Genomic DNA, 27,172 nt, shown 5'->3' with positions numbered 1-27,172 from the left:
AGTGCAGTGGTACCCCTCTTGGGCACAGGGCGGATTGTGCTTCCTGGCCTCCTTGGTGAGGACGGCTCTGGCCCGTAAACATGAGTAGCAGTTACCCCAGCCCAGCCTGATGTCCTGGCTGAGACGGGCAAAGAGCATTTTGGAAAGAGGGAGGGGATGGTAGCAGCTGATGATGCTGAAAGGCCAAGTACTAAAAGGAGTTCATTGGATTTAGTAACAAGGTGTTTGTTATAACTCTAGGAGAGCTATTTTGATGGAGCAGATGAGGGGTAAGGAAGTGGAGCAAACACAGACAGCCTGGCAAGGTGTGTGGCCAAGAAGGCAGATGAAGTGGGAATAGTGGCTGACAGGGGCTTTTGTCAGCGGTACACACAGAGGAGCCCGCCCCCACCTGCTCTTCCCCATCACTGCTCACCTTGCTTCTGGGATCGATGAGGCTGACCCCATACTTGTTGATGGCAATTAAGAGGATCTCAGGGAAGTTTGGCTCTGTAGTTTGCTAGTAGAGAAAGCCAGAAATCATCAGCTGGGGGGTCCGGAGCAGGAAAAGCTGTGTGTATTTAAGGCAGGAATGATGGTGCCCCCAGCTAGGATTAAGTTGACCTTTCCTGCAACCTACTCGGTGCCGGGGTACAGCAGTGCTGGCAGCCCTGCCACGATCTCATGCTTTCCACCTCTGCTGGGCCCTCAGTGCTACGCCAGAACCCTTACTGGGTCCCCAAATGATCCCCTCTTCCACTCAGTTTCATCGCTTCTCTCAGGCTTCTCTAGGAATCTCTGCTATCTCCTGTCAGCCCAAATGTCTCTGGTCTTCAAAAACCCTCTTTGAACCTTACACCTGCCTCCAGCTACCTTTCTACCTCTGTGTTCCTTGTACAGCAACGCTTCTCCAAAGGCCTCCCATCCTAGGTGTGTAACAAGGCCGTCCTCTCCTCTCCACCCAGACCTATCGTCTCATCTTCTCATGCCAGCCTCTTCACCATTCTCCTGCCTCTGGTCATGCCCCTCAGATCCACCCCCAACCCTGCAGTCAGAATGGGCTTCTGGCCCCATCAGAACCCTCCAAGGCTGGCTGCCACCTGTAGGAGGAAACCCACTCCCCTCGCCTGCTGGCCAAACTGCCTCTCATTGCTGTCTGCTCACCTCACACCGTATGTGCTCGTCCTGTCCAGGCCTGAGCTCTCACACCTCTGGGCCTTTCTTTTCTCATGCTAGTCTCTCTGCCAGGAACACTCTCCCCAGGATCTCCCTGGGAAGATCAGGTGTCGCCTCCTCCAGGAAGCCTTCCTAGCCTTTGCAGTCTGCGTGGGTCTCCCTGGCTGTGCCGCCTTGACAAGAGCTCCCCACAGATCATCCTCCATGATTCCGGCCTGTTCACACAGCTGCCTCCCCTGCCAGGCTGAGCTTCTGGACCCTCTGTGTCCCAGGACTGAGCCCAGGGCTCAGCACTTAGCCAAGACCCCTAAGGGGGCTTCCCTCCTTTCCTGGCCAGGCAGACAGCAGAGGCCACAGTCCTGGGGAGGAGTCTCTGTGCCTTCTCGTCCCGTCTCCTTGGCCCCTTCCTCCTCTCTGAGAAGGTGCCCGCAGCCTACCTTCACCTCGAAGAAGGCTGAGCCGAAGGTGGGCCACTTGAAGATGAGCTTCAGGAAAGCCAGCTTGGCCTCCTCCCTGGACTTCCCCGCGTGCTTGTTGAAGTAGGCGACGATGGACTGCAGGGGGAAGGGGGAGTCAGTCCTCCCCCGCTGCCACCCCTGCCCCATCAGCAGGTCAGCAGCTGTCAAGCTGGCATGGGCTAGACACAGGGTGGGGGTCCTGGAGGCCATGAGGGGCTCCCCACTTTATTCCCAGTTAGTAGACTCCTGGCCTCCCTTCCCTCCCCCAAGCAAGTAGGCCAAAGAGTATCAAGTAAGTCAGGTCACCATGGTAACCAGCACAGCAAATTACTGACCAGCTGAATCTTTTGCCTGAAAGACTGGAGACAAAAGCAGGTGGAGGGGAGCGTGGGAGGGTGACCTTATCACATACAGGCCACAGGAGACACTTCCCTGGGTTGCTGGCCAGAACCTGCCCCCTTCACCCCTGGGGTGCCCAGAAACCCATTGCAGGGGGACCCTATTCTCAGTGCCTCCTCCATGCTCACCCGCTTCCAGTCGTCAGGTGACACCTGCCGGATGAGGTCCTGAGGGACCAGCTCCCGCAGCAGCTTTGGGATGCTGGGGAAGTAGGACTTGTCTTCCTCGAACTTGACCCTATAGATCAGTGCCCCCAGCTGCAGCACCTCCTCCCGCGTGCACTTGTGGTAGCCTCGGAGATACTTGGGCAACTCCTGCCGGGACAGAGCAGGTCACAGGTGGGGAGGGACCTGCAGGAAGGGGGCTCCTTCCCTCCCCCCCAACACGGGGTCTACTGCCTTACTCCACCGTGGGGCCCACCCACCTCTCCAGCCTCAGCTGGCATGCTCCTCAAGGGAGATGGCACAGAACAGGGAAAAGGCAACGCTGCCCGCCCACATTCAGCATGTTGCAGTTTGAAAACAGAGCAATATGTGAATATGATCTCATTTCCCCTCCGACAGTCCGGGGAGGTGAGCAGCCCCATTTCAAAGATGAAGAAACTCAGTGACCAGCTGGGGAACCTGAGACTATTCCCCTGACTTCCCAGATCTGTCCTTCCTTGGGAAAAGCCTCTCAGGCGGGCCTCCTTCCATAGTGTTCCCTTGAGACCAGCTGGTTTCATCAGCAGTGTCAGCCCCTTCCCCACTGTGAACTTCAGACCCAGAAGCAGAGTAACAGAATGAGGACTTACTCTTGTAACTCAAAAGCAAAGAAGAAGCCTCTAAAGGGCCAGTGCTGCCCACAGGCTCCTAGAGCCTTACAGCTATCTTATGTGAAGCATAGGGAAACTGAGGCTGGCCTGAGGACACACTGCAGATCAGACACCTGAGTCAATTATTATCCACCCACCTTTTCATCTACTCCTCCACCTCCCCGCCCACCACCTCCTCCCCACCCATTCATCCATCTCCCTACCCGGCCACATGCGTCTACCCACACGCATCCATGTCCTATCCATTTCCCCGTCCGTCCATCCATCTCCACCCATCCTCCTACCCACCTACCACTTACCCGTCCACCCAACAACTCATTCACCTCCAATCCTTCCACCCATCCATTCACAGTCACACATTCACCTATTCACCCACCCATCAAGCCAAAAAATATTTATTGAGCATCTACTATGAGCCATGCCCTTTAAACAACAACATATATCCTCCCAGGGAACTTGTAGTCAAGGCAAGAACAGACATCAATCATCACACCAAATGAATGTATAATTCCAATCGTTGAAGGAACTGGTCTCTGCTGTGAGAACATAAAACAAGGTGACCTGACCTGATCTACTCTTGGGGCAAGGAAGACCCCTTAAGATAAGATGATTGAATTCACATCTAAATGCTCAGGAGGCGAAGAGGGAAAGAACTGAGGGAAGAGCATCCCCGAAGAGAGAACATTATGAAAGCCCTGGGGTGGACTTGAGAATTTACTGTGTTTCCCCAAAAATAAGACCTAGCCGGATAATCAGCTCTAATGTGTCTTTTGGAGCAAAACTTAACATAAGACCCGATATTATATTATATTACATTATATTATATTATACATTATATAAGACCCCATCTTATATTAAAATAAGACGGGGTCTTATATAAATTTTTGCTCCAAAAGACGCATTAGAGCTGATGGTCTGGCAGGTCTTATTTTCTGGGACACACGGTAGAAAAATGTAGCTGGAGTGAACTGAGCAAAGGAGTGCTGGGTACAAGACAAGGCAGCAGAGGAGGTAGTGGCACCCGCAGGCAGGGCCACAGCCAGGATTTGGGGTTCTACCCTAAGCGCAGTAGGAAGCCACTGAGAGGATCTGGAAAGTATGACGACCACCCTGTGGAGAATGGATTGAAGGGGGACAAAAACAGAAGGGGGAGAGCAGATGAGAGAAGATGGAGGACTAACCCAAGTCTGTAGGGGTGATGGAGAGACACGGATGGATTTTAGAGAAATTCAGGAGGTAAAGTTGTCAGGTGAATGATGTGGGACACGGGGGAAGGTGAGGGAGAGGGACGTGTCAAGGCTGACGAGGGTTTCTGCCGTGTGGAAACTGGTGGTTGGCGGTGCCATTCACCAATGGGTGCACAGGGCGGCGGGGAGGCGTGGGGGACAGGCAGATCCCAGGTCTGAATGAGGGCAGCCCTTCTGACTGTCAGGCCAGGTTCTCTCTACCACGGTGGCCACCATCCTGGCTCCCCCGCCCTTCCCATCATCCTGGTTTGTCTCTCGCACAGAATGGTAAACGAGCTAGCCCAGAAAAGCTCACTGAGCCTGCCGTCACGCAGGCCTGGAATCAAACCCGAGTTCCGTCAGCCTGTGATCCTAATTACATCACGTGATCGCTCTAAGTTTCTCCCTCAGTAAAATAGGAACAACAAGCCTAGTTGTTGGGGTTTGTTGGGAGGACAGAATGAGTGGAATGTGTCAGACACATAATAGAGGCTCAACATGTAAGCCTCCTTCCCACTTCCCGCTGGCTCGTGTCTGTGCTGGAAAACATTTAGATTCACACTTGGATACATTCCGGTGCAGCAGCAGGACCTCAGATTCAAAGGACAGCCCCTCACCAAGGGAAGGGCCTGAACCAGCGGGGCTTGGGAGCGCAGAAGAAACTATCCAACCCCTGAGGGACAGAAGGGGGGAAGGAGAAGGATCTGGAGGGCTGGGCTACCACCACCACCCCACCACCCCCTGAGGGCCCCAGCGGGAATCTCTTGGAGGCGGTGCTGTTACAGGCCCCACCCCTGGCAAGGACAGCAGGTGTCTGCTTTCACAAGGCCACAGTGCAGGGCGTGGAGGCAACAGCAGAGAGGTGCTGGGAGCTCACCTGGTAATAGTGGAAGATGGAATCGGCCATGGGGTCCTTCCCTGGCACTGTGGTGGTCCACAGCTTCTTCATGAAGAACACCTGGTAGGTGAGCGAGGGCACGATCCCTGTGGCAGAGGGCACTCAGTCACCCAGAGGCTCCCAGCACCAGCCCCTAGCTTGGTCCCACCCAGGGAGGCCTCGCGGTGTGGCCGTGAGACGGCACCTGCCCTGCTCTGAGCCTCGGGTGATCCCAGGACCCAGCCTCACGTTACCATCCTTGACCGGCCGTGCTTTCTTTATCCAGTCTGTCAGGTGTCGAACAAAGTCAAAGAAGAAGTCATTCTCAGGGACGCTGATGACCTAAGGACACGGCCATTCTAGTCCACCATTTCAGTTCAAGTAATACTGAGTTTTCTGACTTCCCACCCAAAGCCTTCCCGGGGGCCCCTTCTCCAGAAAGCCTCCCATTGGCACCAGAAGGGGTGTCGTGTACCAGCCCACCCTGCACCAGCGGTGCCTGCCGAGAGTGACAGTCATTGCATTCAGTCATCTGGCAAAGATGTACTTTGCCTGCCCTAAGGCGCAGGAAAAAGGCCAAGAGCAAGGCCCAGCCCCTGCTTTGGACGTCCTCCAGCACCCATGTCCTGCTGCTCCCACGGGCTCTGAGCAGCCTGGGCCAGGGACCTCACTGAGATCGCCTCTGGGTCCCCAGTGTCTGGCACAGCGACCATCATGAAGTGAGGAGACATGGATGCAGAGGGATGCAGAGGAACGGGGACAGAAAGGGGAACCTGATCTGCCTGAGCTGGTCAGAGAAGGCTTCCTGCGGGAAGGGGCTTTAACGCTGGGCCTCTGACTGCCATGGACACAAAGTGGGGTGGGCAACGTGGGATGGTGGCAGGGGCGTGTGCTTTGGAGTCAAACCCACCAACACCCAAGTCCCTGCTGTGTGACCTTGGGTAAGTTAACCTTTCCAAGCCCAGGTTTTGTGATCTATTAGCTGGGGATGATCGCCGTCTCTTCAAGGGTTATTTCAAGGGTTAATTGGCCTCTGCATGGCAGCTGGGGGACCAGTCAAATCAAACCTGTAAACTATGTGTGTCGGGGCAGGGTGAGGAGGCTGGCGTGTCCAGACATTGAGTGCCACATGGCTCCTAAGAGGTCTGAGGCCGTGCTGTGCCGTGCCTTAGAGGAGAGATCTCGGGGCAGCTGCTACGTGTCGGGCCATTGCAGGGATGTAAGGAGGAGATGGGCACAATCGGATGCTCCATGCAAGAATGCCTCTCTCTTTCTCTCTCTTGCCCTGCTGCCCATGAGCTCCTATGGCTCCAGCATATTTCCCAACAGACAGACCCAACAGCAGGCAGGCAGCCCCCACCCACCTTGTCTGCAATTTTGACAAAGAGGCTGAATCCCTCGGAGGACTTGAGGAGCAGCCGGGAGGCAATGTTCTGGCAGAAGTCCTTGGCCTTGGTACTGGACTCCACCTCGAAGGCCTGGGGAGGGGAGCGGCTCGCTTGGCTCTGGCAGGACCTCTGGGGACCCTCTGGCGGTGCCTCCAACTAGACCGAGTCCCCTCCCATGCAAGACACTCCTCCTCTTGCATGGGGGCTTCCCCATGGGTCCAGAGCTGGGCACAGCATGTAAGAAAAGGAAAAGGCAACTCCGACCCGGGTGTTCCCAGATCACGTCCTCCCCGACCCTCCACGCGGGCCTGGCTGTACAAGCATGAGTGATGGCAGAGGCCAAGGGAGCACAGACAGCACAGGGAGATTGGAAGGAGAGAGGCTGGAGGAAGAGGAAAGCAAATTCCAGAAAGGGGGAGGAGAAAAGAGAGAGGGGAAGCAGCCCAGACTGGGGTGGAAGGGATTGGAGTCTGGGGGAGTCTAGATGAGGGAGGAGGGTTGGGGGGGTCCGCTCTATGTCACCTTCCCCTGAAGGGGACGGGAAAGGATCTTAGAAAGTTTTTCTGTCCTTGTCACAGGAATCCTATCGTGGCATTTCTGAGTCTCTAATCTCCAGACAAGTTTTAAAACTGCTTTTCAAACTAAACATTTTGATGTTGGACTCATTTATCTGAAGGAGACGCTGTGCTGAGATGGGGTAAGGCGTGGGGATCCAGAGGCAGCCGGACCGAACAGGCGTGACGGGAAGACAAACAGGACCTTTGGACAGGGGACCAAGGCGGAGAGGACCCCCCCAATCAGGTCAGGTGAGGAGGAGGGAAGGGGTCTGCAGGAAAGGGGGCTCAGGGCAACCGGGAAGGCCTGTGCCAGGAACAGCTGGCATCAGGTAGGTGGCACCAGCACAGAGTTCAGCTCAGGGGAAGATAGTACTTTCCTCCAAGGCAGAGCCTCCTCAGAAAGAGGGAGGGAGGACCTTGTCAAGGAAGCTGCTCAAGGAGACTGGAGGTTGGACCAGGACCCCAAGGGTTCCTGACCCAGGGACTCTGTGGCCTCTTGACTGAGCCCTGACTCCACTGAGGGGCAGGAGAATGAGGGCAAATGTGGGGATGCTAGGGGAGAGGCAACAGCACTGCTCCCTCTGTCCCCGACGGAGCCTGGTCGTTCAGGGGCGTCCACGGACCGAGAAGCCAGCAGCCCTCACTCACCTCATCGGTATCGTCAGGAAAGTAGACCTTGTGGAAAATCTGGGTGGTTTTGTGCTGGATGGCCTCCACCTCCACCAGGTGTGGGGGGTACTTCCGGGACCCATTTCTAAAAACCAGGGGTCAGGGTGGGAACAAAGTCAGGAACCACTGGGTTCATGGGGCCACGGGTAGTGAAAACAGAAGGAACTTTTGGAGAGAGACCGACCCCACTTCTAATCCCTGTCCATCACTCCCTACCAGGGGACAGTCGCTTAACCTCTCCAAGCCTCCAGTTGCTCATCTGTACAATGGGATGCTAATAGCACCCACCGCATAGGGCTGTGCAGGGGACGCAATGAAGCGAAGGATGCAAGTGGGCTTTGCGGAGCTGAAATGTAGTCAGGTGCCTGCCTCCCCAGAGGACTTGAAGGCATGAACCGAGGCCTCCCGAGCAACCAGACTCTAAAACTGCATCTAGAATGGGCACTGGGCACTGCAGCCTTTGTCGAGCTGGCAGCTGTGGTACCCCAGGGATGGGCCCCGATTGCTGTGTGGTCATGTCCGCATCCCCAAGGGCCTTACCCTATCAGCCGATGTGAGCGGAGCCCATCCCAGTACCTGCCCCCCAGCACTGTGCCCACTGTCTCTGCCCCTGGAGGCTGCCGTACCTCAGGGCTTTCTGGAGCCGCTGCAGGCAGTCAATGGCCAGCGGGCAGTGCTTGCGGGACTGCAGGAAGCGTTGCACGTGGGGCAGGAGGATGTTGCTGGGAGGGAAGAGACCCGTGCACAGCCAGAGCAGCTCCCAGCCCCGCTCCTCGCTGTACCTGCAGGAAGAGGTGCGGTGTCCAGCAGGGGTACCACAGGCCAACCACAGGGGTCTGAGCACCCCCGGTGGCTGCACACTCCTCAGCTTCTCGCCACGGCAGCACGTGCTCGCCCTGACACCCCCCCCACCCCTGCCTGAGGACCAACAGGGACCCACCTCCCTGATCCAATTACTGCTGTTAGGTTGGTGCAAAAGTAATTGCGGTTTAAAAGGTTAAAAATAATGGCAAACACCGCAATTACTTTTGCACCAACCTCCTCCTTAAGTGTGGTCGGCCAACTCCTGCAGGGCCCGCAGTTACCAGCCACATGGAGACAAAGTACTCATACCAGAATGAAAACCAGCTAGTCACCAAGGACTCTGATTCAGCTAAGGTTTTTTTCTTAGCAAGACTTTCCTATGAGGGAAGCAGTGTGTGATTTACATTCTGGCAGAAGCTCTTTAACTCTTCTATTCTTTGAGTAGCACTGAGTTAGTCAAGCACCTGGGTTGCCTCAGGCACCGCTCTGAGCTCGTTGGGCCTGAGAGGGGGAAAGCTTGGAGGGCTTTTAGGAAGAGGTGGCATTTGATCTAGGCTTTGAAGGATGAGACAAATTCTGATATGCAAATTTGATGAAAGGTTTTCCTGGCTGTGGACACAGCATGTACAAAGGTTTGTCAATGTCAAAAGATGTGGTGGTGGATAGATACGATGGTGGATTTGAGTAAGCGATGTAGAGAGTGACAAAGATGGGGAGGGAGTTGGGGGTCTGGGCCTAAGGGGCGATGACGGGGCTTCTCTCAGGCTCTGAGACTAGCCTGTGCCTGACTCCCCACTCCTGCTGTGGTCTGGCCCAGCAGGGAGGAGCAGGCGATCCCCTCCGGGGCCCAACGCCTTCAGCCCATGAGTTTTCAGCTAGGGCTTCCAACCGACAGCCAGCTCAGCTCAGCAGGAGCCAGGATGGAGAGTTTGCTCATGAGCTGAACCTGCAGGCAGACAGTGGAGTCTGGGCTGGGTGAGGGAGATCCAGGCAGGGAGTGACAGGAAGGAAGTTAGGAGCTAGGGCTGTGAAACTAAGAGGACAGACTCGGGGTGCAGTCACCACCTCTTGGATGTTTACCATCCTTGAGGCAGAGCTAGAATGTGAGGGGGCCTGAGGGCAGCTCCTTGCACCGAGTGAGAAAGGACAGCTCCCAGGCAGAGCCAGCTGCTGCTTCCAGAGGGAGGGAGCCCCCAGTCACAACTGGTGCATGACCTTTAAGACTCCCTTCAGCCGTGAGCACAGGGCCTGCCCCCGCTCTCCCCCCACGCCCCCCCGCCCCCCCTCCCCCCGCTCACCTGATGTGGTTGTCGGTCAGCTGCTTCAGGATCTGTACGTACACCTCGTCCTTGAGGGGCTCAGCCTTCAGGGAGCCCTCAAAGATCTGGTCGGTGAGCTCGTTGACGGAGCGCACCCTCTTGGATGGGTAGTCGCCCATGTACTTGAGCACAGGTGGGTAGCCGTCAAGGAAGGGCTCGTGGCTGATGGGACAGCACAGACCCGGGACGCAGGAGGCTACACTGTCCCCCAGGGCCTGCCTCCTTAGGCTGCTCTCTCAGGAAATGGTGTGACCTGCCCACCCTCTCTCCTCACTCCTCAGGACCCCAATCCACATCCCAAGTCCTCACAGCAACCAGGGTGCACGGTCCAAATCACTCATCTGACTGCCACCCCCTGCCCAGTGGCTCCCCACGGCCTTGGGACACAGCTCAAGCTTCTTAACAGGGCTTGGGAACCCTTTATGAGTCATCCCCCCGCTCCCCATCTTCAGGTTCCCTCCTTGAATCTGCCCTCCAGCTGTGCTGACTTATTTTGGGCCCTTGAAACAGCTGTGCTCTGTTTTGCCTCGGGGCCTCTGTGCATGCTGCTCCTTCTGTCTGGAACACTCCCCAGCCCTCTCCCCTTTGACTGGCTAAGGCCTACTCAGTTTTCAGGTCTTAACCTAGACACCACTTCCTCCAGGAAGCCCTCCCTGCCCTCTTCGAAGGCCATGTCAGGTCACTGTGCTGCCGGCCCCATCAGAGCATGACCCCAGTCAGCATGTCTCCTCTCTTAGCTGTAAGTACCATGAGCCAGAGTCAGGGTCAGGTCACCACTGTCGCCACACCTGGCCCAGCTCATGGCACAGTACACATCTGTCAACTGAATGACAGGGTCAGAGGAGACTATGGGTGAGGCAGCCGCTTGCACACGGTGAGGTGCTGGGTGCATGGATGGAGCCACTCCATTGGCGTCCCTCCACGTCTGCCCAGGACGCAGCTGGGCCCTCGGAAGGAAGTAGGCATCTAGATGAAGACTCTAGAGGCAGGGCCCCATCCCCCGAGATGCCCTGCCAGTGGCCCCTGCCCTGACCCTCTGTGTCACCCGCCCTCGTGGGTTCGGATATCAATGAAGGCCATGCAGGCCTCCTGCGAGAGCTCCTCACTGCCCAGGATCTTCTTGAGCAGCGCCTGTTTGAGCGGCTCCCGGGTGTGGCTCCACAGCCGGTCCTTGCCTCTGGCCTTGGACACCATCACGCGGCTCAGCGTGTGCTTGGGTGGCGGCCTAACGCGGCACGGGGACAGTCAGCACTGACACCCAGGTTGTGAGACCTCATCCCCATGCTCCCTGTGCCTGGAGGCTGAGCGTGGGGCACAGGCTCCGCGCTTCCCTTCTGCACTGCGTGGACCTGGGGTAGGTAGGTCACCAGCCCACCCTGGGCCTTAACTTCTCAGCTGGAAGACGGAGACACGCTCAGCTGGCTGTGCCCCAGCCAACCCTGTCCCCACCTCCCCCAGCTTCCTCGCCCAGGCTCCCCTCTGCTCTCTCTGCTCCCGCCTTGGCACGTGCTGCCTGCAGCACTCTTCCACCCACGTCACCCCCTGCCCAGCTCAACTCAGATGCCACCTCCTCCAGAAACGCTATCTTCTGTCCGCAGTAGCCCCATCCCAGCACTGGGCACACAGAATCACAGCTGCCTGGTTTTGTGCCTGTCTCCCCTCCAGGACTAGGAGCTGTGAGTGCCCAGGACCCCTCCTGGGGTGGGCACAGTCATAATCTCTTACATGAAGGATAAGATGACACAACTCGAGAGGGGTCATCTCAGACAGAAATGGCCCTTGGGCTCCCTCTGATCCAGCCCCTGCTCACAGGTGGGGACATAACAAGTAACCCTGTCTAGCTACCAGAGAGAATCACAGAAGCCTGCAGCTCACCATACTGGGGCCCCCTCTCCCCTTTCCCTGTCACCTGAAGTAGTCATAGGAAAATTCCTCCAGCGTGTAGGGCTTGGCGCGCACCTCGGGCTCTGGCGTTCGCAGCTGCAAGAGCCGGATAACGTCCTGCCTCTGATCCGGGGTCATGGTGACCAGGGCCTAGAGACCGAGAGATGGGGGAATAAGGTCAGCTTTCCGCTGGGGGCCCGTGGAGTGAACATAGTGAAGCCTGGAGCCTTCCCTTCTGGGGCTGGGGTGCACACTGTGCTCCATTCTGACCCTGGGAGCCCCTTTTCTTCCATCGACCTCTGAAGTTAATGCTGCCGCCATCATGCTGGGCTCAGGACCCTTCCCTTGATGCCCTGTGTCCGAACCAGGTTGGGTTAGTCCGAAAGCTTGGACAAGGCATGGGGACACGTGTGAGAACTTCCCAGTGAACAGAGCCTGGCTCAGGGGCTGCCTAGAAAGCTGGACTCTCAGGCAGCTGCGCTCCAGGCAGCTCTGGAAGAACCAGGACCTCTCTTCCCAGCTCTGCCCTCACTGTCCTTTCAGTCAGAACAAGGTGATGCTCCTCCCCCGCCTTCCATCTCCCACCACTGGGCAGTTCCTCATCTGATGCAGCTTCTAGGCTCTTCTCCATCTGGTACAGGTCTGACAGTTGCCCCAACTTTAAGTTTGTGGCCCCGCAAGGCCCCCAGATCATCTTCACAGAAGCTGTAGACCATGAATCCATTGTCATCCCTGACTCCATTTTACAGACATGAGAAGAAGACAAACAGGGGTCCCGGGGAGCTTCCCATCCATCTGCCACCCCCAAGCCACATACCACAATCTCCCGCGGTGGCAGGGTGACAGTGGGCATGACATAGACACAGTCCGTGGGGAAGTCCCCACGCTGCTTGGTCCGCTCATTGATGCCATTGGCCCAGCCCGAGTTCATGACCTGCTCGCCTGTGTCATGGTCAAGGATGATGAGGTCTCCCTTGGCAAAGCTGAGGAAGCCAGACTCCTCGCCCGCTGGGAGGCAGAAGAGAGAGGCCGGGTTGGAACATCTTTATTTGGGTTGATGACCGGTCAGCCGCCCCTCCCCACCAGAGAACTAAAGCCCTGTCCCACTCGTGTCTGCTCACTGGTCACCCTGCCCTCACCCTGCCACAGGCCCCCACTCAGACACAGGCATCGGAGCGGGCCACTCCCTTGCCCCAAAGCCTTCTGTGGCTCCCCATTGCCTTTAGGAGAACGCCCACTCTCCCTGACTGCTCGTAGGCCTGTTGTGAGCTGGCCTCCCTGGCTGCTCCACCTCACTTCTTGCCCCTCTCCCTCACCTCACCCATCCCAGGCCAACCCATCCCTCTGCAGTCCCCAGCCTCTGTGCTTGGTCCTGCACTCCTCTCTGCCTCAAACACTCACTCACACACATTCCTCCCTGAACCCCGGCTGCCTGGGGCCTCTCCTCCGGGTTCCCACAGCCTCTGCACTTCCCTGGCCACTGCACTGTCACAGGGATGTCACTGTTTCCACCCTGTCCCCACTGAGGGCAGGATCCATTTCCTATCTCTCTCTTTTTACCGCTCTGCCCAGGGTCCAGGAGGCCCAGGGGATGGCCCGTCAGGGTAACTGTTATTGCTGCCATCATTTAAAGATGGTGGGTATTTGGAGAACACTTGAGGAGGAACCTCTGATCTCACTTGGAGAAGGTGACAGGTAATAAGTATTGAAGAGGAAGGAAGTATTAACTATGGAGGAAGAGAGAGAGGGGAAGATTGCACAAAGAGTACAGACGGAAGGCACACAGTTTGGCTATTTGGTCCAGCTGGAGTCAAGGGTGCCTGGGGAAAGATGGGTAACAGGTCCTAGCAGCCTTGAACACCAGGTTACAGCGAAGGTGTGTGATCTGCCCGATATCCCCTGACCCACCAGTGCCTGGCAGCCCATGCCAGGAGCCACTCACCAGGGTTGGGGTTGTCCTGCAGGGCCACCACGTACTTAGACCTCTTACGGAGCCCCTCCAGGAAGGTGACCACTAGGTCACGGATGTCCTCGGCATTGCTGGAGGTGAAGGTGTACTCATCCCCCTTGATAGTGGCCAGCGTGAAGCTGGGGGCTGTCAGTTTGGCGCCCCTGCAGGACCAACACGGAGAACAGGGCCCAGCCGGGGTCAGTCCTGCCCAGCCCGAGTGAGACGCAGCATAGCCCAGGTCAGAGCAGCCCAGCGAGAGCAAGACACGGCACTCCCTGAAGGAGAGCAAGGCCAGCCCAGTCAGACACAGCCCAGCGAGAGCAAGACACGGCACTGCCTGAAGGAGAGTAAGGCCAGCCCAGTCAGATGCAGCCCGGCCAGGGTGAGACTCGGCCCAAGTCAGATAAAGCTCAGCCTGAGTCACACATGGCCCAGCCAAGGTCACACATGCTCAGAGGGAGGCCTGCAGGACCCAGCTCACTTCCCCTTTGCTGCCTAATTCTTACTCACCCTCTAGGTCTCAGCTTAGATACCCTTTCCTCCAGGAAGCCCTCCCTGCTATCCCATAGCCCTCATCACACGAGTCCTGCTTTAACATGGCCTGTTCAATACTCATCTCCTCTCTCAACTGAAGCTTCAAAAGGGCGAGGACTATCTTGTCACCACTGCATACCTTGTGCCTGGCACGTGCCTGCTCAGAGCTGGTCACGGCCCAACCCTGGCCCACATGGGACAGAGCCCAGAGACACTCCTACAAGCCCCGGATAGTGCTGCTGAGAACGCCAGTCTATCCCAGGAACCTACCCCGACCCTTACTCCCAGGTGCACTGCACTTTTCAGTTTACAGAGAACTTACCTACTGAAGGTTGCATGCATTCCTCACCACTGCTATCGAGGAAAGTATTAAGACCTCTATTTTGGGGATGAGGATGTGGAGATGAGTCCACCAGGCCCCTGAATCCCAGGCCAGGCTCTGTCTGTACACCCTCGACGGCTCCCGACTGTCCTAACGCCCCACACCCATCTCAGAACCGTTAATCCACTGCAAGACCCCCCTCCATCCCTGTGAGGGGGGAGGCACAGTGCAGCACAAACTGCGCGATGACGCGTGACCCCGAGAGGCCACCGCGTGCCTCTCGCCTCGGGACGTCCTCCGTGATCCGGAGCGCCCCCTCAGAGGCCTCGTGACCCATAGGAAAGCCCCGGGCGCCCTCTCCTTCCCCATCTGTCTGTCTGTGCCCCCACCTGCTGCTCCTCCTGTCAGACCGGGCTGAGTCAGGACGCCGCACGTGAGTCCCACACCTGCCAGGGTCTCTGCAGCTTCACTGTCTCCCTTCTCCGCCCTGGGGGGTGTGGGGGGCTGGGACTCACCTACTGCTGGACACAGCCATGATCTCGGGGAAGGACAGCTCCAGGAGCACCTGCTCCTGCTCGTCCACGAAGTAGACGCCCGTCCAGTTGACGGCCACGATGACGTCGTTCTTGGGGAGAATGGGGCCTGGGGCAGAGCGAGGCCCTGAGAGGGAGGCCTCCCCCGCCCACGCACAGCGCTCCCCATCCTCACAACCACCAGGGTGGAGGGGATACGGATCTCCATTTTACAGATGGGGAAACTGAGCTTTAGCGAGCACCGCCTCCCTGAAAGCCCAAACCCAGTGCGTGGTGGGAAGAGGGTGCTGAAACCAAGACTCTGGGTGTGAGTCCATCCCTGCCACGTCCCTGCCCTGCAGGGAGGTGGGGTGTGGGGAGGGCTTGGGCTAACCCAACCCCAAGGTTCCCTCCAGCCTGATACCTGGTGATTCTGTGAAGCCCCGCACCAGCACGGGGCCTGGCACGGAGCAGGTACCCCAAAGTGACAGCCCGAGGGATGGCTGAACTAATGGCCTGTGTGGGCTCATGTCAGCCACTCCACTCTCAGCTTCACAGTCAGCCCAGCCCGTACTCTGGGCCACCCTCTTCTGTAGGTGCTTTAATGATCTCAACACTCATTCAGTTCAACCTAGTATGCCGTGGAGCACCTACTATGTGCGACAGAGCCCAGCTAGACTGCAGGAGGCAGGACCCACTCAGCGCACTGGCCTGGAGAGACCAAGCAGCCCCGCAGGCAAGAGGCTGGCTGGCTGGGGCACCTGGCTCAGGCCATCCTCTCCCCCTGCTGTGAGTTGGAGTCGTGGAGTGACAGTGGGGGGAGTGCATCAAGGCAGGAGGCCTGGGGGTACCTGAGAATTTGTAGGCTTCATAAAACCTGGAGAAGAGCAAGGGCCACTTGAAGCGGGCATAATTGACCACATCTTCTTTGACCTTCTGGGAATCAGTTCTCCTCTGGGCATAAATTGCCTGGAGGGGGACAGACAGGAACAGGGCACAAAAAGACATCATACATGCTCTGTCTGCAAATCAAACATCCCTGCCCCCAGGCTGGAAGCCACCCCGGGCTCCGGTGCCCTCCTGTACAGCACGGCCTCGCCCCATCCCATCAGCACCCCCCCACCCCATCACTTGCCTGCCTCTTACTCAACATCAGTGAGCACTGACTGAGGAAACATGGGGCCCACCCATATGGAGCTCTCAATTCAGCAGAGTAAAGAATTACAATTGTCGCCAGCACAGGTGCAGGGAATGGACAGGCAATGGCAGCTGACAGGGTGTAATGGAGAGGAGATTGCCAAGGAGAGAGAGACTGAGGGGTGGAAGGGAGGGCAGGGCCTTGGGGCTGAGCCACGCCTAGATATAGAGGGGGTGCAAGCAGGGAGCCTTCAGGGAAGGATGGAGGCTTGTGGACAGCTCACCAGAGAAGGCAAAGAGCTGAGTGGGAAGACGCTATGTGGTGAGGGGGTTCGATACAGCTGATTTGTCAAGCTTTCTGGCAACTTGTGTGCAAAGATGATTCTGCTCTTAGACAACCAGGGCCCAGAGATGGGAGGCCTGGGGGTCCCTTCCAGCAGCTAGGGTCTCCCACACTCTCCCCCACCAGGACACCTCTGCTGTACTTGGCAGTTCCTTAGCCTGGAAGGGAGCTACTCAGGGCTGGTTATGTGCCTGGGGCCTCAAGCAAGGAGGTCGAGGGGGCCTGTACCCAAAGTTCCCCAGGCAGGAGGTTGGGCCAGAGTTCTTGTAGGCGAAAGGAGGGTGCCTCTCCTAGAAGCTCCTCCAGCATGCACCAACTCCTGAGCTGTCGCTCTGGTAAGCCCCTGTGCAAGACCAGAAGTGGGGACCCCCAGGACCCCTGAACCATGACTGGATGTGACCCATGGCTGTGTCCCTGGCACCTGCCCAGAGCAGATAACAAGATGAGTGAACTGATGTCCATGGTGGAGAAAGGCTGCCATCCTGTGCCCCCGGGAGCCCATGGACAGACACGTCAGGTGAGAGCTGTGACTCCTTTGATTGCCCAGATGCTTAGTCCTTGGCCCAGGTCTCGTGGCAGACCCCTGCCAGTCCTCCTACCTTTTTGTGGGCAGCAATGGCCAGCTGGGCCCACTTCTCAAGCGTCTTCAGGGGCGTGATCTCGCGGTCGGGGATGTAGGTGGGCACGAGGCTCAGGAGGCGCTCCAGGATCATCTCGGAGCCGTAGTCCACAAAGTACTGCTGGGAGGCCAGCTCAGCCAGGTCATCCTCCTAGGATGGGGTGCAGGGGGTGTGTGATCTCGTTCACACAGCTTCTGGGAAGCCCTTCCAGACCGCCACAGCCCCCCGGCCCCTGCCTCCTGTAGCTCTCAGACCCCGGCCTCCGGGCCCTGTGCTCTCACTCATTTACCAGGAGCTCTTGTCTGCTTGGTGAAACCACGAGGCAGGGCCACACTCTTGGGTCCCGTCAGCATCAGGGGCAGCCGAGCTGACCCAGAAAGACCGGCCAGCCCATCAGTAATGGGTCAGCCACTACCCCCTTGGCCCAGTGAGATAGCAACAGGGGCTGACAAACGTGAGAAAGGGAAAGAACAGCCCTGACAGCGGGGGACCTGGGTACCACTGGACACTGGGTACCACTGTGAGAGGAATGCATCACCATTCCCTACTCCATCACCATCGCTACACCCCCTGCGGACAGTCAAGTATTGCACAACCCATAGGCTATAGTGCAGAGGCCTCATGGAGTCAGGTGGGCACTGGGCGTCTGTCCCTTGTTTGCTTGCGGCTGGTGCATGGCAGCCCCCGTGATGCCTGCCCGGAGCTCCCCAGGCTCTGGGAGCAGGGGCATTAGAGAAAGGCTCTCGGGTGCCTTGAAGGCAGCAGATATTTCCCAACTAGTCCAAAGTACTTCAGAGTGTTAGCAGCTGATGTGGCTGTACTAATACATTCTGCCTGAGCCTCAGCTTACCACCACCATTATCACCACCGCCACCACCGCCGCTGTCCCCAACGACACCACTGTCACCACCACTAATGTCACCAACGCCATCGTCATCACTCCCTCCACGATGGCTACACCACCACCACCACCCGTCCCCTTCATTTCCATCATCTCCATCCTGCTTCCTCCATCATAATCACCAACAGAATCGTGTCAGGAGAACCATCATCACCATCATCAAAAACAAAACCGCCACACCACTCCTGTCCGCAGAAAGAGATAAAAGGATACGCATTTGCAAACTCTGGTCTAAATGAGTGGATCTCCTACTCCCTTAGAGCAGAGTGTTCTAGACTAACTCAGAACAATACAAGCTTTGAAGCATGTCCTCTGTACCGGGCACAATCACCACCGCAGTGTCAGAACACCCTCCACTGGCAGGACACAGGCTGTTCTTCAAAGCCCTTGCTCCTGTTTGTAGTGAGACATCCAGGAGGAGCCTGGATCATGCTGGCCTCAGTCAGGCTAAGCTCCTTGTTAGCTGATGGTGGGTGGGTCACACACAGCAACACGCAGCCCAAACTCGGAAAGCAGGCGGCTGTGAGCCAGGCAAGCTCAGCCAGAAGATTCGCTTGCACTCACCTTCTCACACCGGTACTCCCCAAACTTGACCCCTCGCACCACCTGCTGGTAGATGAGATTGGTGGCCACATTGTCTTCCGAGGGGTTGTGCCAGGGCGTGAAGACCTCTTTGCGGAAGAAGAGGCGCCACGGGGCATTGCGCTCCTGGGCGCCCTGCTCCTTGGCATACTGCTCACACTGGGAGATGGCATCCATGACGTGGTCACTGCCACTGCCCAGGGAGGACACCTGTGGGCACAGGGCTGGAGGTCACCCAGCGGAAAGGTGAACAGGCAGGGAAGGACTACAAAGAGCCATCAGCTGTGCCAACTGTTCTCATCTGGATGCAAAGCTCAGGGTCAGAAAGAGGCAGGGAGGTGCCCAGGTCCCTGAGGAGGCAGGTCAGCATGGGACCCCTGGATACCAGCCATTGCTGTGAGCGGACATGGCTACACGGGAGTTCCCATTTCCTAATGTAAGCCTTTTGTGACACCAACGGACAAGTGGTCACTGGAAACACAAGGGGAGTGTTTCCCCTATCTGTAGGGGAGGAAAATCCAGGCAAACTGCTGGACAATGTGGTTCTGCCCCTGGACCTGCAGGGTGGGGGCACCTCTGCTGTGCGTGATGTTGCTGGGTGTAGAGGGAAATCACCTACCCCCTGGTCCAGCTCCACAGAGAGGGCTCCAGCCTGGAGGTGCGGGGAATGCACACATTCCAGGTACCAGGTAGTCACTAAGGAGTGCGAAGAAACTACCATAGCAACCTGACGAGGAACTATATCCTCATTTGTAAATGAGAAAACTATCTCAGAGAGCCAAGTGGCTGCGTGCCCCTGCAGCCTGTCTGCTGTGTTCTCTCTGGCATCAGGCGAGGACTGACTTCACCTCGCTGCATGACTGACGTGAGCTCTGGATTTCAGTCTACACTGTACTGTTGGATTTTTCGTTAGGGATTCAAGAGCACTCCAAAAAGGAGTTGGCCAGAGCCAGGGTTACTACCTGCTAACAGAGAGGCCCTGGAAGCCGAGTAACCGCGCAGGTCACCTGAGCCAATAGGTGGCAGCACTGGGCTGGAAGCCGGTTGGCAGCTCAGAGCAGTGCCAGGACGAGGCACTGCAGGGCAGGCCATACCTTATCGAACAGGGCAATGTAGAGAGAGAACCCGAAGCGGTCCTTGAGGGAGATCTTGTCGGCAAGCGCGTTGCAGAGCTCCCTGGCCGTGGTGGCCGAGTCTGTCAGCAGGGTCTTGGTGGTCCCATCCATGAATGTCACGGGCAACATAATGGGCTTCTTAGACTTGGTGGCCTGAAAGTGACCAAAAAGGGTTTGTAGGAATCCTCTCGCTGCAGACCAGCTCACCCCTCTGTGCTTCTGACTCCCTGCTCCCTATGGGGTTGGAGCTGCTCCAGAGCCCCCAGACCCCAGCATCCCACCGGGACGTTCATTGCCTTTCCCTGGTCACAGGTGCCCATCACCCCAATAGGACGTCCATGGTCCCTGAGCCAGAGCATTGGGGCTGGGAGGTTGGCACTGCCACATGCCAGGGGCTTCTGCCCTCATGTCACAAAACTATCACAAGACCCTGTGACATGAGTATTGCTACTGCCATGCTGTCAGTAAAACCATAGAGATATGGAGGGAACAACACCCGGTCCAAGTCATTGTGACCATAAAGCCAGCAGAGTCCATCATCCACTGCGGGCTTTCCCGTCCCAATAGGCCTGGGATTCCAGAACTTGGTGGGTGCTTGAAGAAACACAGAATCCCAAAGCAGGGACACACACACACACTCGGGGGGCCGGGGGCCACACCTGCAGTTCCAGCCAGCTGGGCGGCTGTGTCCGTGTCCCATTGACGAAGGTCCTCCTGAGCCGCTCCTCACAGTACGGGGCGTAGCCCGGGGGTCCCCCGTGGATGAAGTTCCGCAGGTACTACAGAGAGAGGACCAGATGAGGGCACCCCGCTCCGGCCTCCCCCACCTGGACCAGCAGGGCAGCTCGGCAGGTCTCCTGCCTCCAGGGCCTCCACCCACACTTAGGACCTGCTCCTCAGGGCACGTCTGCCCACGTCCCTCCTCTGCTCTCCATGGCTCCTGGCTGCCCTCAGAATCCAGTCCCTGTACCTCAGCTCGGCGAGGCCAGCACAGCCCAGCCCCGTGTCGCCTCACCCCACACACCGTACCCGCTCTTCACCTAGCTGAGCTGTTGCTCCTCCTCCAGGGCCCACCCCGCTGACTCCTCCTGACCAACTGGGCAACCGCTTTCCTCCTCACAGCACTGACCAGCCGGGTTGGTCCTGCTGGCACCTGCTCTGCCTCTGTGGCCATAGCACCCAGAGCCTGGCACTGAGAGCCGTCAAGAGAGTGGCGAGATGAACTAAAGTGCCTGCTCCAAGACAGTATGTAGAGGGCACAGGAGACATTTCTGTTAAACTCAGTCTCCTCATAAATAAAATAGGCTGAGGGGAGGATAGCATGAAATGCTGCGTGCCTGGCAGGAGGGGCCAGGAAGATAGGCCTGGTGAAAGGCTGTGAGGCCTGAGAAGAGGTGACCCTGGTGGGGCCTCGTTCCCAAGCCCCTCTGAGCTTCTTCCCCTGCTCTCTCCCCACCATGCTGGGGACACGGCCCGGCTCCCCTTCCCACCCCAGGAGGCCTGGTGCCTGCCCTACCTTAACAAACTTCTCAGAGGGGGCGAAGCAGCCCACGCAGAGAGACACAAGGATCCAGCCCCGAGCGTAGCTGCTCTTGGAGGGGTTGTGGGTGAGCTGTTTGCTGATCTGGCAGTAGATCTCATCCCTAGGTAGGTGGGGAAGCATGGAAGGGAGGCTGCCTCAGAAGAAAAGCCTCCCTCCCTGCAGCAGGTGGGACACATATGCTGCCCTCTCCTACTTGCCCAACACCACCCAGGAGGAGGTGGAGTGGGGCAAAGTAGGGAAGGCTGGGCTAGGGTCTGTGTTGGAGACGGGCTCATCAGGCATAAAGCACTTTCCTGACTCCAATCCAGATCCATGGCCGGAGCCCCATGATCTGGGGGGTGCGGTGTATCTTGCTCTGGGGCACAGCAGCCACAGCCACTGGAGACCACTTTGGTGAGAAGCACAGGTTCCGCCCCTGCCTCTTCCCTCACCGGCTGGGTGGCCCCAGCAGGTTAGTTCACTTCTCTGAGCGCAGCCCATGGTCATGGCAGCAGGTAACAGGTTTTACTAATGCAACTGGCAGAACGGAAACAACAAAAACATCTGGGGAGTTTTTCCAGGGGGATGAAATCTTGATACATTTCCAAAATGTTTGAAATGTAAGTGGCCATGTATCCGTTTTGTAATCAGATTAAAGCAATGAAGGTAGTTTTTTGCTTTCATTTTAAAGGGAAATAACAGGATTGCTGTGAAGAAAAATGAGCCAAGGCTTATAAAGCACCTAGCGCAGTAAACCCTCAATCAATGCCAGCACAGTTATTATCCATCGCCTGCCTGTTCAGGGCCAAGAGCAGAACCCACTATGATGAAGTGACCACCAGGGTCCTCCTTGTCCTCCCTCGAGAAGGGACTAATTCAGGGGCTCCCCAGTGTGACAGGTGGGTCAGTGCGTTTTCAAAATAAATTCTGGAGGTTACTAACTTTTTATCATGACAACTAAGGACATTTAAAACACCCCCCCCCCACACACACACACACAACCAGCCCACTTTCTACATCATCATCATTTCATAAAACAAAGATAATTTTAATATTCAAAAAGTAGGAGGGATGAAATCTCAAAACAAAGAACAGTCCTTTAAATAAATCAAATTTAGCTTTAGAAACATCCTTATTTTCCCATCTTTGTCACAGATCGGTGCAAACTTTGTCACCTGCAGCTGGGAGCCCCCGACCCCGGTCATTTTTTTGGATGGAAAGACTGAGACCAAGAGAAGGGAGGGGTCAGCCTTAGTACCTCAGGGAGTCAACCCCAGCCTTCCGGTTCTTGGTCCAGGGCTCCTGCCTGGCACCATGTTCTCTAGAAGTGACCACTTTAGGTCTGATGGTGAGATAATTGGGAGGCACATTCTTGCCCCTTAACCACACCTTGGATGGCTACCTTTTCTTCTTGGAGGCAGGTAACCCTGGTTACTGTGACCATCTCTGATAGTAACTGACCTCGAGGAGCAATGAGAGCAGGCCCGGCAGCAAGGCAGGTGGTCTGGAAGGCTAGTGAGCCCTGGGCAAGTCTCTCCCCTCTCAGAACCTCCGTTTTCCCATGGGTAAAATGGGGCTCAACCTTCCCCCCAGCCACCCCATCCTGCTGCCCTCCCAGCCAGCATACACAGCTTCACGGGATCAGCTCTCCTAACGACCGTCCTGTGCAGAGTTGTCAGAAAGCCTATGTTTTCCCTCCACTGACCTAGCAGAGCTGATTCTTTAATTGCTCCTGGTACCTCCTGAACCATCCCAACTCCCCCCAACACTCCAGGGGCCTGAAGTGAACTTCTCCTGGAAGGAGGCACTGTCCGGATTCCAGGCATGCTGAGCACGGGAACCCTGCCCATGGCCCTGGGTCGGGGGCACTGACGGTGAGCTGGCAGGGATGGGGTTAACACAGCAAATGCCCGCCAGATAATGGTAACAATAGCTACCGCTTACTGAGTGCCTCCTGGGTTCGTTTCCATAGTTTTATCTGCCCACAAGCCTAGGAGGCAGGTCCTATTATTATTACCCTTTTACAGATGAAGAAACTGAGACTTACAGAGATGAAATAACTCAAAAGTCATACAACTAGCCAGCAGCAGAACCAAACCTAGGGCTATTTGGCTTAATCTGTTGTTAAGGTGACAGAGCCACAGCTCAGCCACCAAAAGCCTTTCAGGGCTGCACTCCAGGAAACGCGGGGTGCCGCCCAGCCAGCCACCACCCCCTGCACCCCTGCCCTTCACCGCTGACCGGAGCGCTGGCCGCAGGATGCCATTGCCAATGACGAAGTGCAGCTTCTCCAGGTTGGAGGTGGGCCGGTCCTCCAGCATGCTGTTGCCCTGCACCGTGGACTCCCCGTCATGCAGCCTCTTGGTCACCTGGGCCACAGGGAGGGGAGAAGACTGGGCCTGGGGAGGGTGAAGTGAGGGGCCCTGCCTGGTGCTTGAGTCTGCCCACTGCTCCCGAGAGCAGAATCCTGGGAGTGCCCAGAAGAGCTGGCTCCCAGCACTGTCACACCCCCAAGTCCTGTCACATTCCACCCCATGCAAAACAGACATTAGATCAATGACTGACCCACAGAGCTGGGAGCACTGGCCTGGTGGCACCCACTTCTGGGGATAAGGCTCCTTGACACCGTATCCCCACCCTCTACCCCAGAAAAGCCCTTTCAGCTAGAATAGGGACCTGCTCCTCCCACTCCTGGCGGGACCCCTATCTCTCCATGGGGGGGTCCGCCACCCCCAACTCTGACACCAGAGTACTCCCCAGTCACCATCACCCATCACCATGCCCTGGCCCTTCTATGGGAACAGCACCTGGCCCAGGTTCTTACAGCTGCATTTCTCCTCTCTGGTCCCACACAGCCCACAATGCCAGCCCTGTGCCTTGCCCAGAGACGCAGAGTGACTGAGAAGGTGAGTGGCGGGAGCGTGCCCCTACAGCTGGGAGAGGTGTGGGAGGCCCTCACACCTACTGAGCACCCACAGCCATCATCTTGTGCCATCCCTCCAGGAACCCATGGAATGGGCGTTTTCTTCCCTGGGTGTCTCAGATACTCAGGGGCAAAGGTGGGATTCGAGTCTGGCTACGTGATTGCAAGACTGGATTCAAGCCTCAGATGGGGAACAGGACAAGGGCACAGGCAAAGTTGGCTGTGGAAGCCCCAAGGAGAAGTCTGATGGCTGTAGCGGGGTTCAAGGAAGCTTCCTGGAGGAGGTGACCCCCCAGGCAGAGAAGAAGAGGAATTTTAGGCAGAAGGACTGGTGTGTGCACATGTAGGGGAATGGGGGAGCCAGGCACCCCGCTCTGTAATGCCTTGTTTGTGTCTGTCTGCCCTCCCAGCCTGGACAATCCTGGTGCACAGGACCAGGGTGGTGCCCAGAAAAGGCAACAAGACTAAATCCATGCATTCAAACCAATCAATAGTGTTAATGCCCATGGGCTCTCATTCCACAGAAAGGTCCTTTTGTCAAACTCAATGTGTCCATGCCCTGGCAGGAAATGTCCTTCCTCTCACTATCTGTCACCAGCCCTCCCCAGCTCTCAGGTCTCCTCCCCTGAGAAGCCCTTCCTGACATGGCCTCAGCCTGAGCTCACTGCCCTCTCCCTGTCTTCCCGATCACCCTCTATGCTGCTGCCAGCGTCCCAGACCCCGTAGGTCCCAAGACCAGGCTTGTCCCAGCCTGGGCCACCGAAGGCAGCCCAGGGTCTGCTCTAACCTCCTCGGTCAGCTTTGACTTCTTCTTCAGGGTCAAGTGCACCAGCTTGTGCCTCACGCTGCTCTTCTTCTGCCCCTCAGGGAGCTGGACCTGAGGATCGATGGGGATCAGGGTCAAGTGATCGGGCCCAAAGTGATGATGAGAGAGTGGACAATGGGGCTACGGCTGAAGAAGTGTCTTACTGCCACGCTAACGTGTATGAGGGAGGCTCCCCACATTCCCACCTCCCTGCACCAGAAAAGTGACAGATGGGAAAACGGAGACTCAGAGAAGGGCAGTGGCCTGCCCAATGCATCAGTATTAGCACTGGTTCTGCAAAGCCCGTCTGCTCTGCCACGTGGCCTCACTCACTCGTGGCAGCACTTTACAGTTTACAAAACGCTCAGACATTTGTTTCCATGAGTAGACAGAGGAGAGCGGGCAGTTGAGGAGGTGAGGCAGAGGCAAATTTTAGGATGCTTCTTCTGCACCCTGAGACTGGGGGTGCCAGGCAGCCCTGCCCACTGTCCTGGGAGGGACATCGGCTGGGGGGCACCGGGGCCTCACCTCACCCTCGCCCTGCAGGGTCTGCAGCTCCCTCTTGTACGTCTTCTTGCCCAGGGTCTCATAAATCTTGGTCATCACAGGGATCTTCTCGCTGCCGTCACTCATGGCCGTGTGGTACTTGGGCTCTGGGAGGTCCCCCATGAACCGGAGGATGGTGATCCAGACTGCCAGGGCCGCCTGGGGGCAGAGCCACGCGAGTTAGAATGCCCAAGCCCAGGAGATAGCTAAAGCCATCGAAGGAACCTGGGGGGTTGGGAGAGGGCTGGAGAAGCCCAACGGAGGGCCACTGTGTACCCACCGTGTTCCTCGGCTGGGGGCTGGGTTAAGTCAGCCCTGGATCTGCCCACCAGGGACCCGCCACCTCAGTACCTACACTGCCAGCACAGCCCCAGCCCTCACCAGCTGGTCGCCCTCATCGTCATGGTACAGTAGCGGCTGCTTGAGTGGCCGCCGGGTGTAGGTGTGTGTGGTCGTGCCCTGGAAGTAGGTGGCAGCGAACTTGGCGAATTTATACTCTGAGAGGTCCTCCTCATCCTCATCCGGCAGGGGCAGGGCTGCGTCCAGGTCCTCTTCTACCATCTCCCTGCGCCCGCGCTCCAGGTCCTGAGGAGATGAGAGGGGGTCCCTGCCATGGGGGCAGACTCAGGGCCGGGCTGCAGTCCCCCAACCTGTCCCTGAGGGGCCAGCTCTTCCTCCACAAGGGTGGCCTGGGTTCATCCTCTTCACTATCCAGACAGAGCCCGGTGCACGGTAGGTCCTCAATATACAAATGAATAAAAGTTTGTGAGTGGCCTGGAGGCGGACAGTGACTGACATAAGGTCACATGACTGTGTGGCCGGACAAGGCCTGGGACCTTTGGCCCCTTGCTCAGGTCCTCTTTGCTCCCTCTCCTCAGAGGGGACCAGGTGGACTTTAATACAAAGGGGCACAAGAAGAGGGAGGGCCATTGCACTGGGGCTATCCCCAGTCCCCGTCCCCAGCCTGGTACCTCAAAGCCACTAGGTGCCTGTCCCTCCTGGCCTGGCAGGCCGCCTGAAGTCCCCAGAAAGCCAAACATCTTGTCCACCATGTCTGAGTGATTGATGGGCTCGTGGCGGGCCCTCTCCATCTGCTCCAGGAGCTCCTTCTTCCGCCGAGCCTCTTCCTTTTCCTTCAGCTCTCTCTCTGCGTCCTCCCGAGCCAGCTGGGCCAAGCGCTCCTGGGAGGCGAGGGTGATACAGAGGAGGCAGCTTCAGGGAGCAAGTCCTCCCGGAGGAGCCCAAGAGAGCCCCTGCAGCAGCCAGGCCACAGTCCCAACCTTGCCCTGGGCCTCCTGACCGCTGAGAAGGACGGAGCCCGGGCTTCCCCACCCTGGGCCACACCCTGCTCAGAGCCCAGTGCAGACAGACGCCCAACAGTAATGCCGCCTGCCCTTCAGGACTCAGCTGGAAGACCTCCTCCAGGAAGCCTGCTCATGCCTCCCCAGCTGGAGGGGACCAGCCAACCAGAAATTCCAGCTTTAGACCAGCACTGTCCAGTGGAAATGCAATGCTGGTGATGGAAGGAGAACTGACTCTGGATGGTGAACACACAACGTCATATATAGATGATGTATTACAGAATTGTACACTTGAAACCTATGTAACTTTACTATCCATTGTCACCCCAATAAACTTTAATTAAAAAAAAGAAAAAGAAATATAATGCAAGCCCATGTATGAAGTGGCTACACTTAAAACAGTGAAAAGAAATAGGTGAGATCAATTTTAATAATATATTTAATTTAACCCAATATTTCCAAAATATTATGTTAACATGTAATTAATATTTTAAAAATAGTAAGTACT

The 27,172-nt window shown here is 57.0% G+C and overlaps 1 protein-coding gene across 1 annotated transcript in view; it reads right to left on the bottom strand.

The window, feature by feature from the left end:
* Window positions 1-27,172, bottom strand: part of MYO7A (myosin VIIA) — a 79,451-nt gene that overhangs the window by 1,861 nt on the left and 50,418 nt on the right. Inside the window, exons 23-47 of the mRNA XM_033121317.1 lie at window positions 26,335-26,544; window positions 25,745-25,948; window positions 25,346-25,522; window positions 24,800-24,889; window positions 23,331-23,458; window positions 21,084-21,210; window positions 20,227-20,346; window positions 19,547-19,720; window positions 18,435-18,662; window positions 16,949-17,119; window positions 15,721-15,838; window positions 14,873-14,999; window positions 13,493-13,662; window positions 12,368-12,558; window positions 11,576-11,700; window positions 10,734-10,891; window positions 9,646-9,799; window positions 8,170-8,325; window positions 7,523-7,628; window positions 6,294-6,407; window positions 5,184-5,271; window positions 4,930-5,036; window positions 2,141-2,326; window positions 1,593-1,709; window positions 416-499 (exon numbers count right to left, since the gene is read on the bottom strand). Coding sequence (XP_032977208.1) covers window positions 416-499; window positions 1,593-1,709; window positions 2,141-2,326; window positions 4,930-5,036; window positions 5,184-5,271; window positions 6,294-6,407; window positions 7,523-7,628; window positions 8,170-8,325; window positions 9,646-9,799; window positions 10,734-10,891; window positions 11,576-11,700; window positions 12,368-12,558; window positions 13,493-13,662; window positions 14,873-14,999; window positions 15,721-15,838; window positions 16,949-17,119; window positions 18,435-18,662; window positions 19,547-19,720; window positions 20,227-20,346; window positions 21,084-21,210; window positions 23,331-23,458; window positions 24,800-24,889; window positions 25,346-25,522; window positions 25,745-25,948; window positions 26,335-26,544 — 3,630 coding nt within the window. The remainder of the gene's footprint in view (window positions 1-415; window positions 500-1,592; window positions 1,710-2,140; window positions 2,327-4,929; window positions 5,037-5,183; window positions 5,272-6,293; window positions 6,408-7,522; window positions 7,629-8,169; window positions 8,326-9,645; window positions 9,800-10,733; window positions 10,892-11,575; window positions 11,701-12,367; window positions 12,559-13,492; window positions 13,663-14,872; window positions 15,000-15,720; window positions 15,839-16,948; window positions 17,120-18,434; window positions 18,663-19,546; window positions 19,721-20,226; window positions 20,347-21,083; window positions 21,211-23,330; window positions 23,459-24,799; window positions 24,890-25,345; window positions 25,523-25,744; window positions 25,949-26,334; window positions 26,545-27,172) is intronic.

This window comes from Rhinolophus ferrumequinum, chromosome 11, assembly GCF_004115265.2.
Source record: "Rhinolophus ferrumequinum isolate MPI-CBG mRhiFer1 chromosome 11, mRhiFer1_v1.p, whole genome shotgun sequence".
Classification (NCBI taxonomy): Eukaryota; Metazoa; Chordata; class Mammalia; order Chiroptera; family Rhinolophidae; genus Rhinolophus; species Rhinolophus ferrumequinum.
Note: the sequence above shows the minus strand (reverse complement) of the source record. Positions and strands in the feature narration are given on the sequence as shown.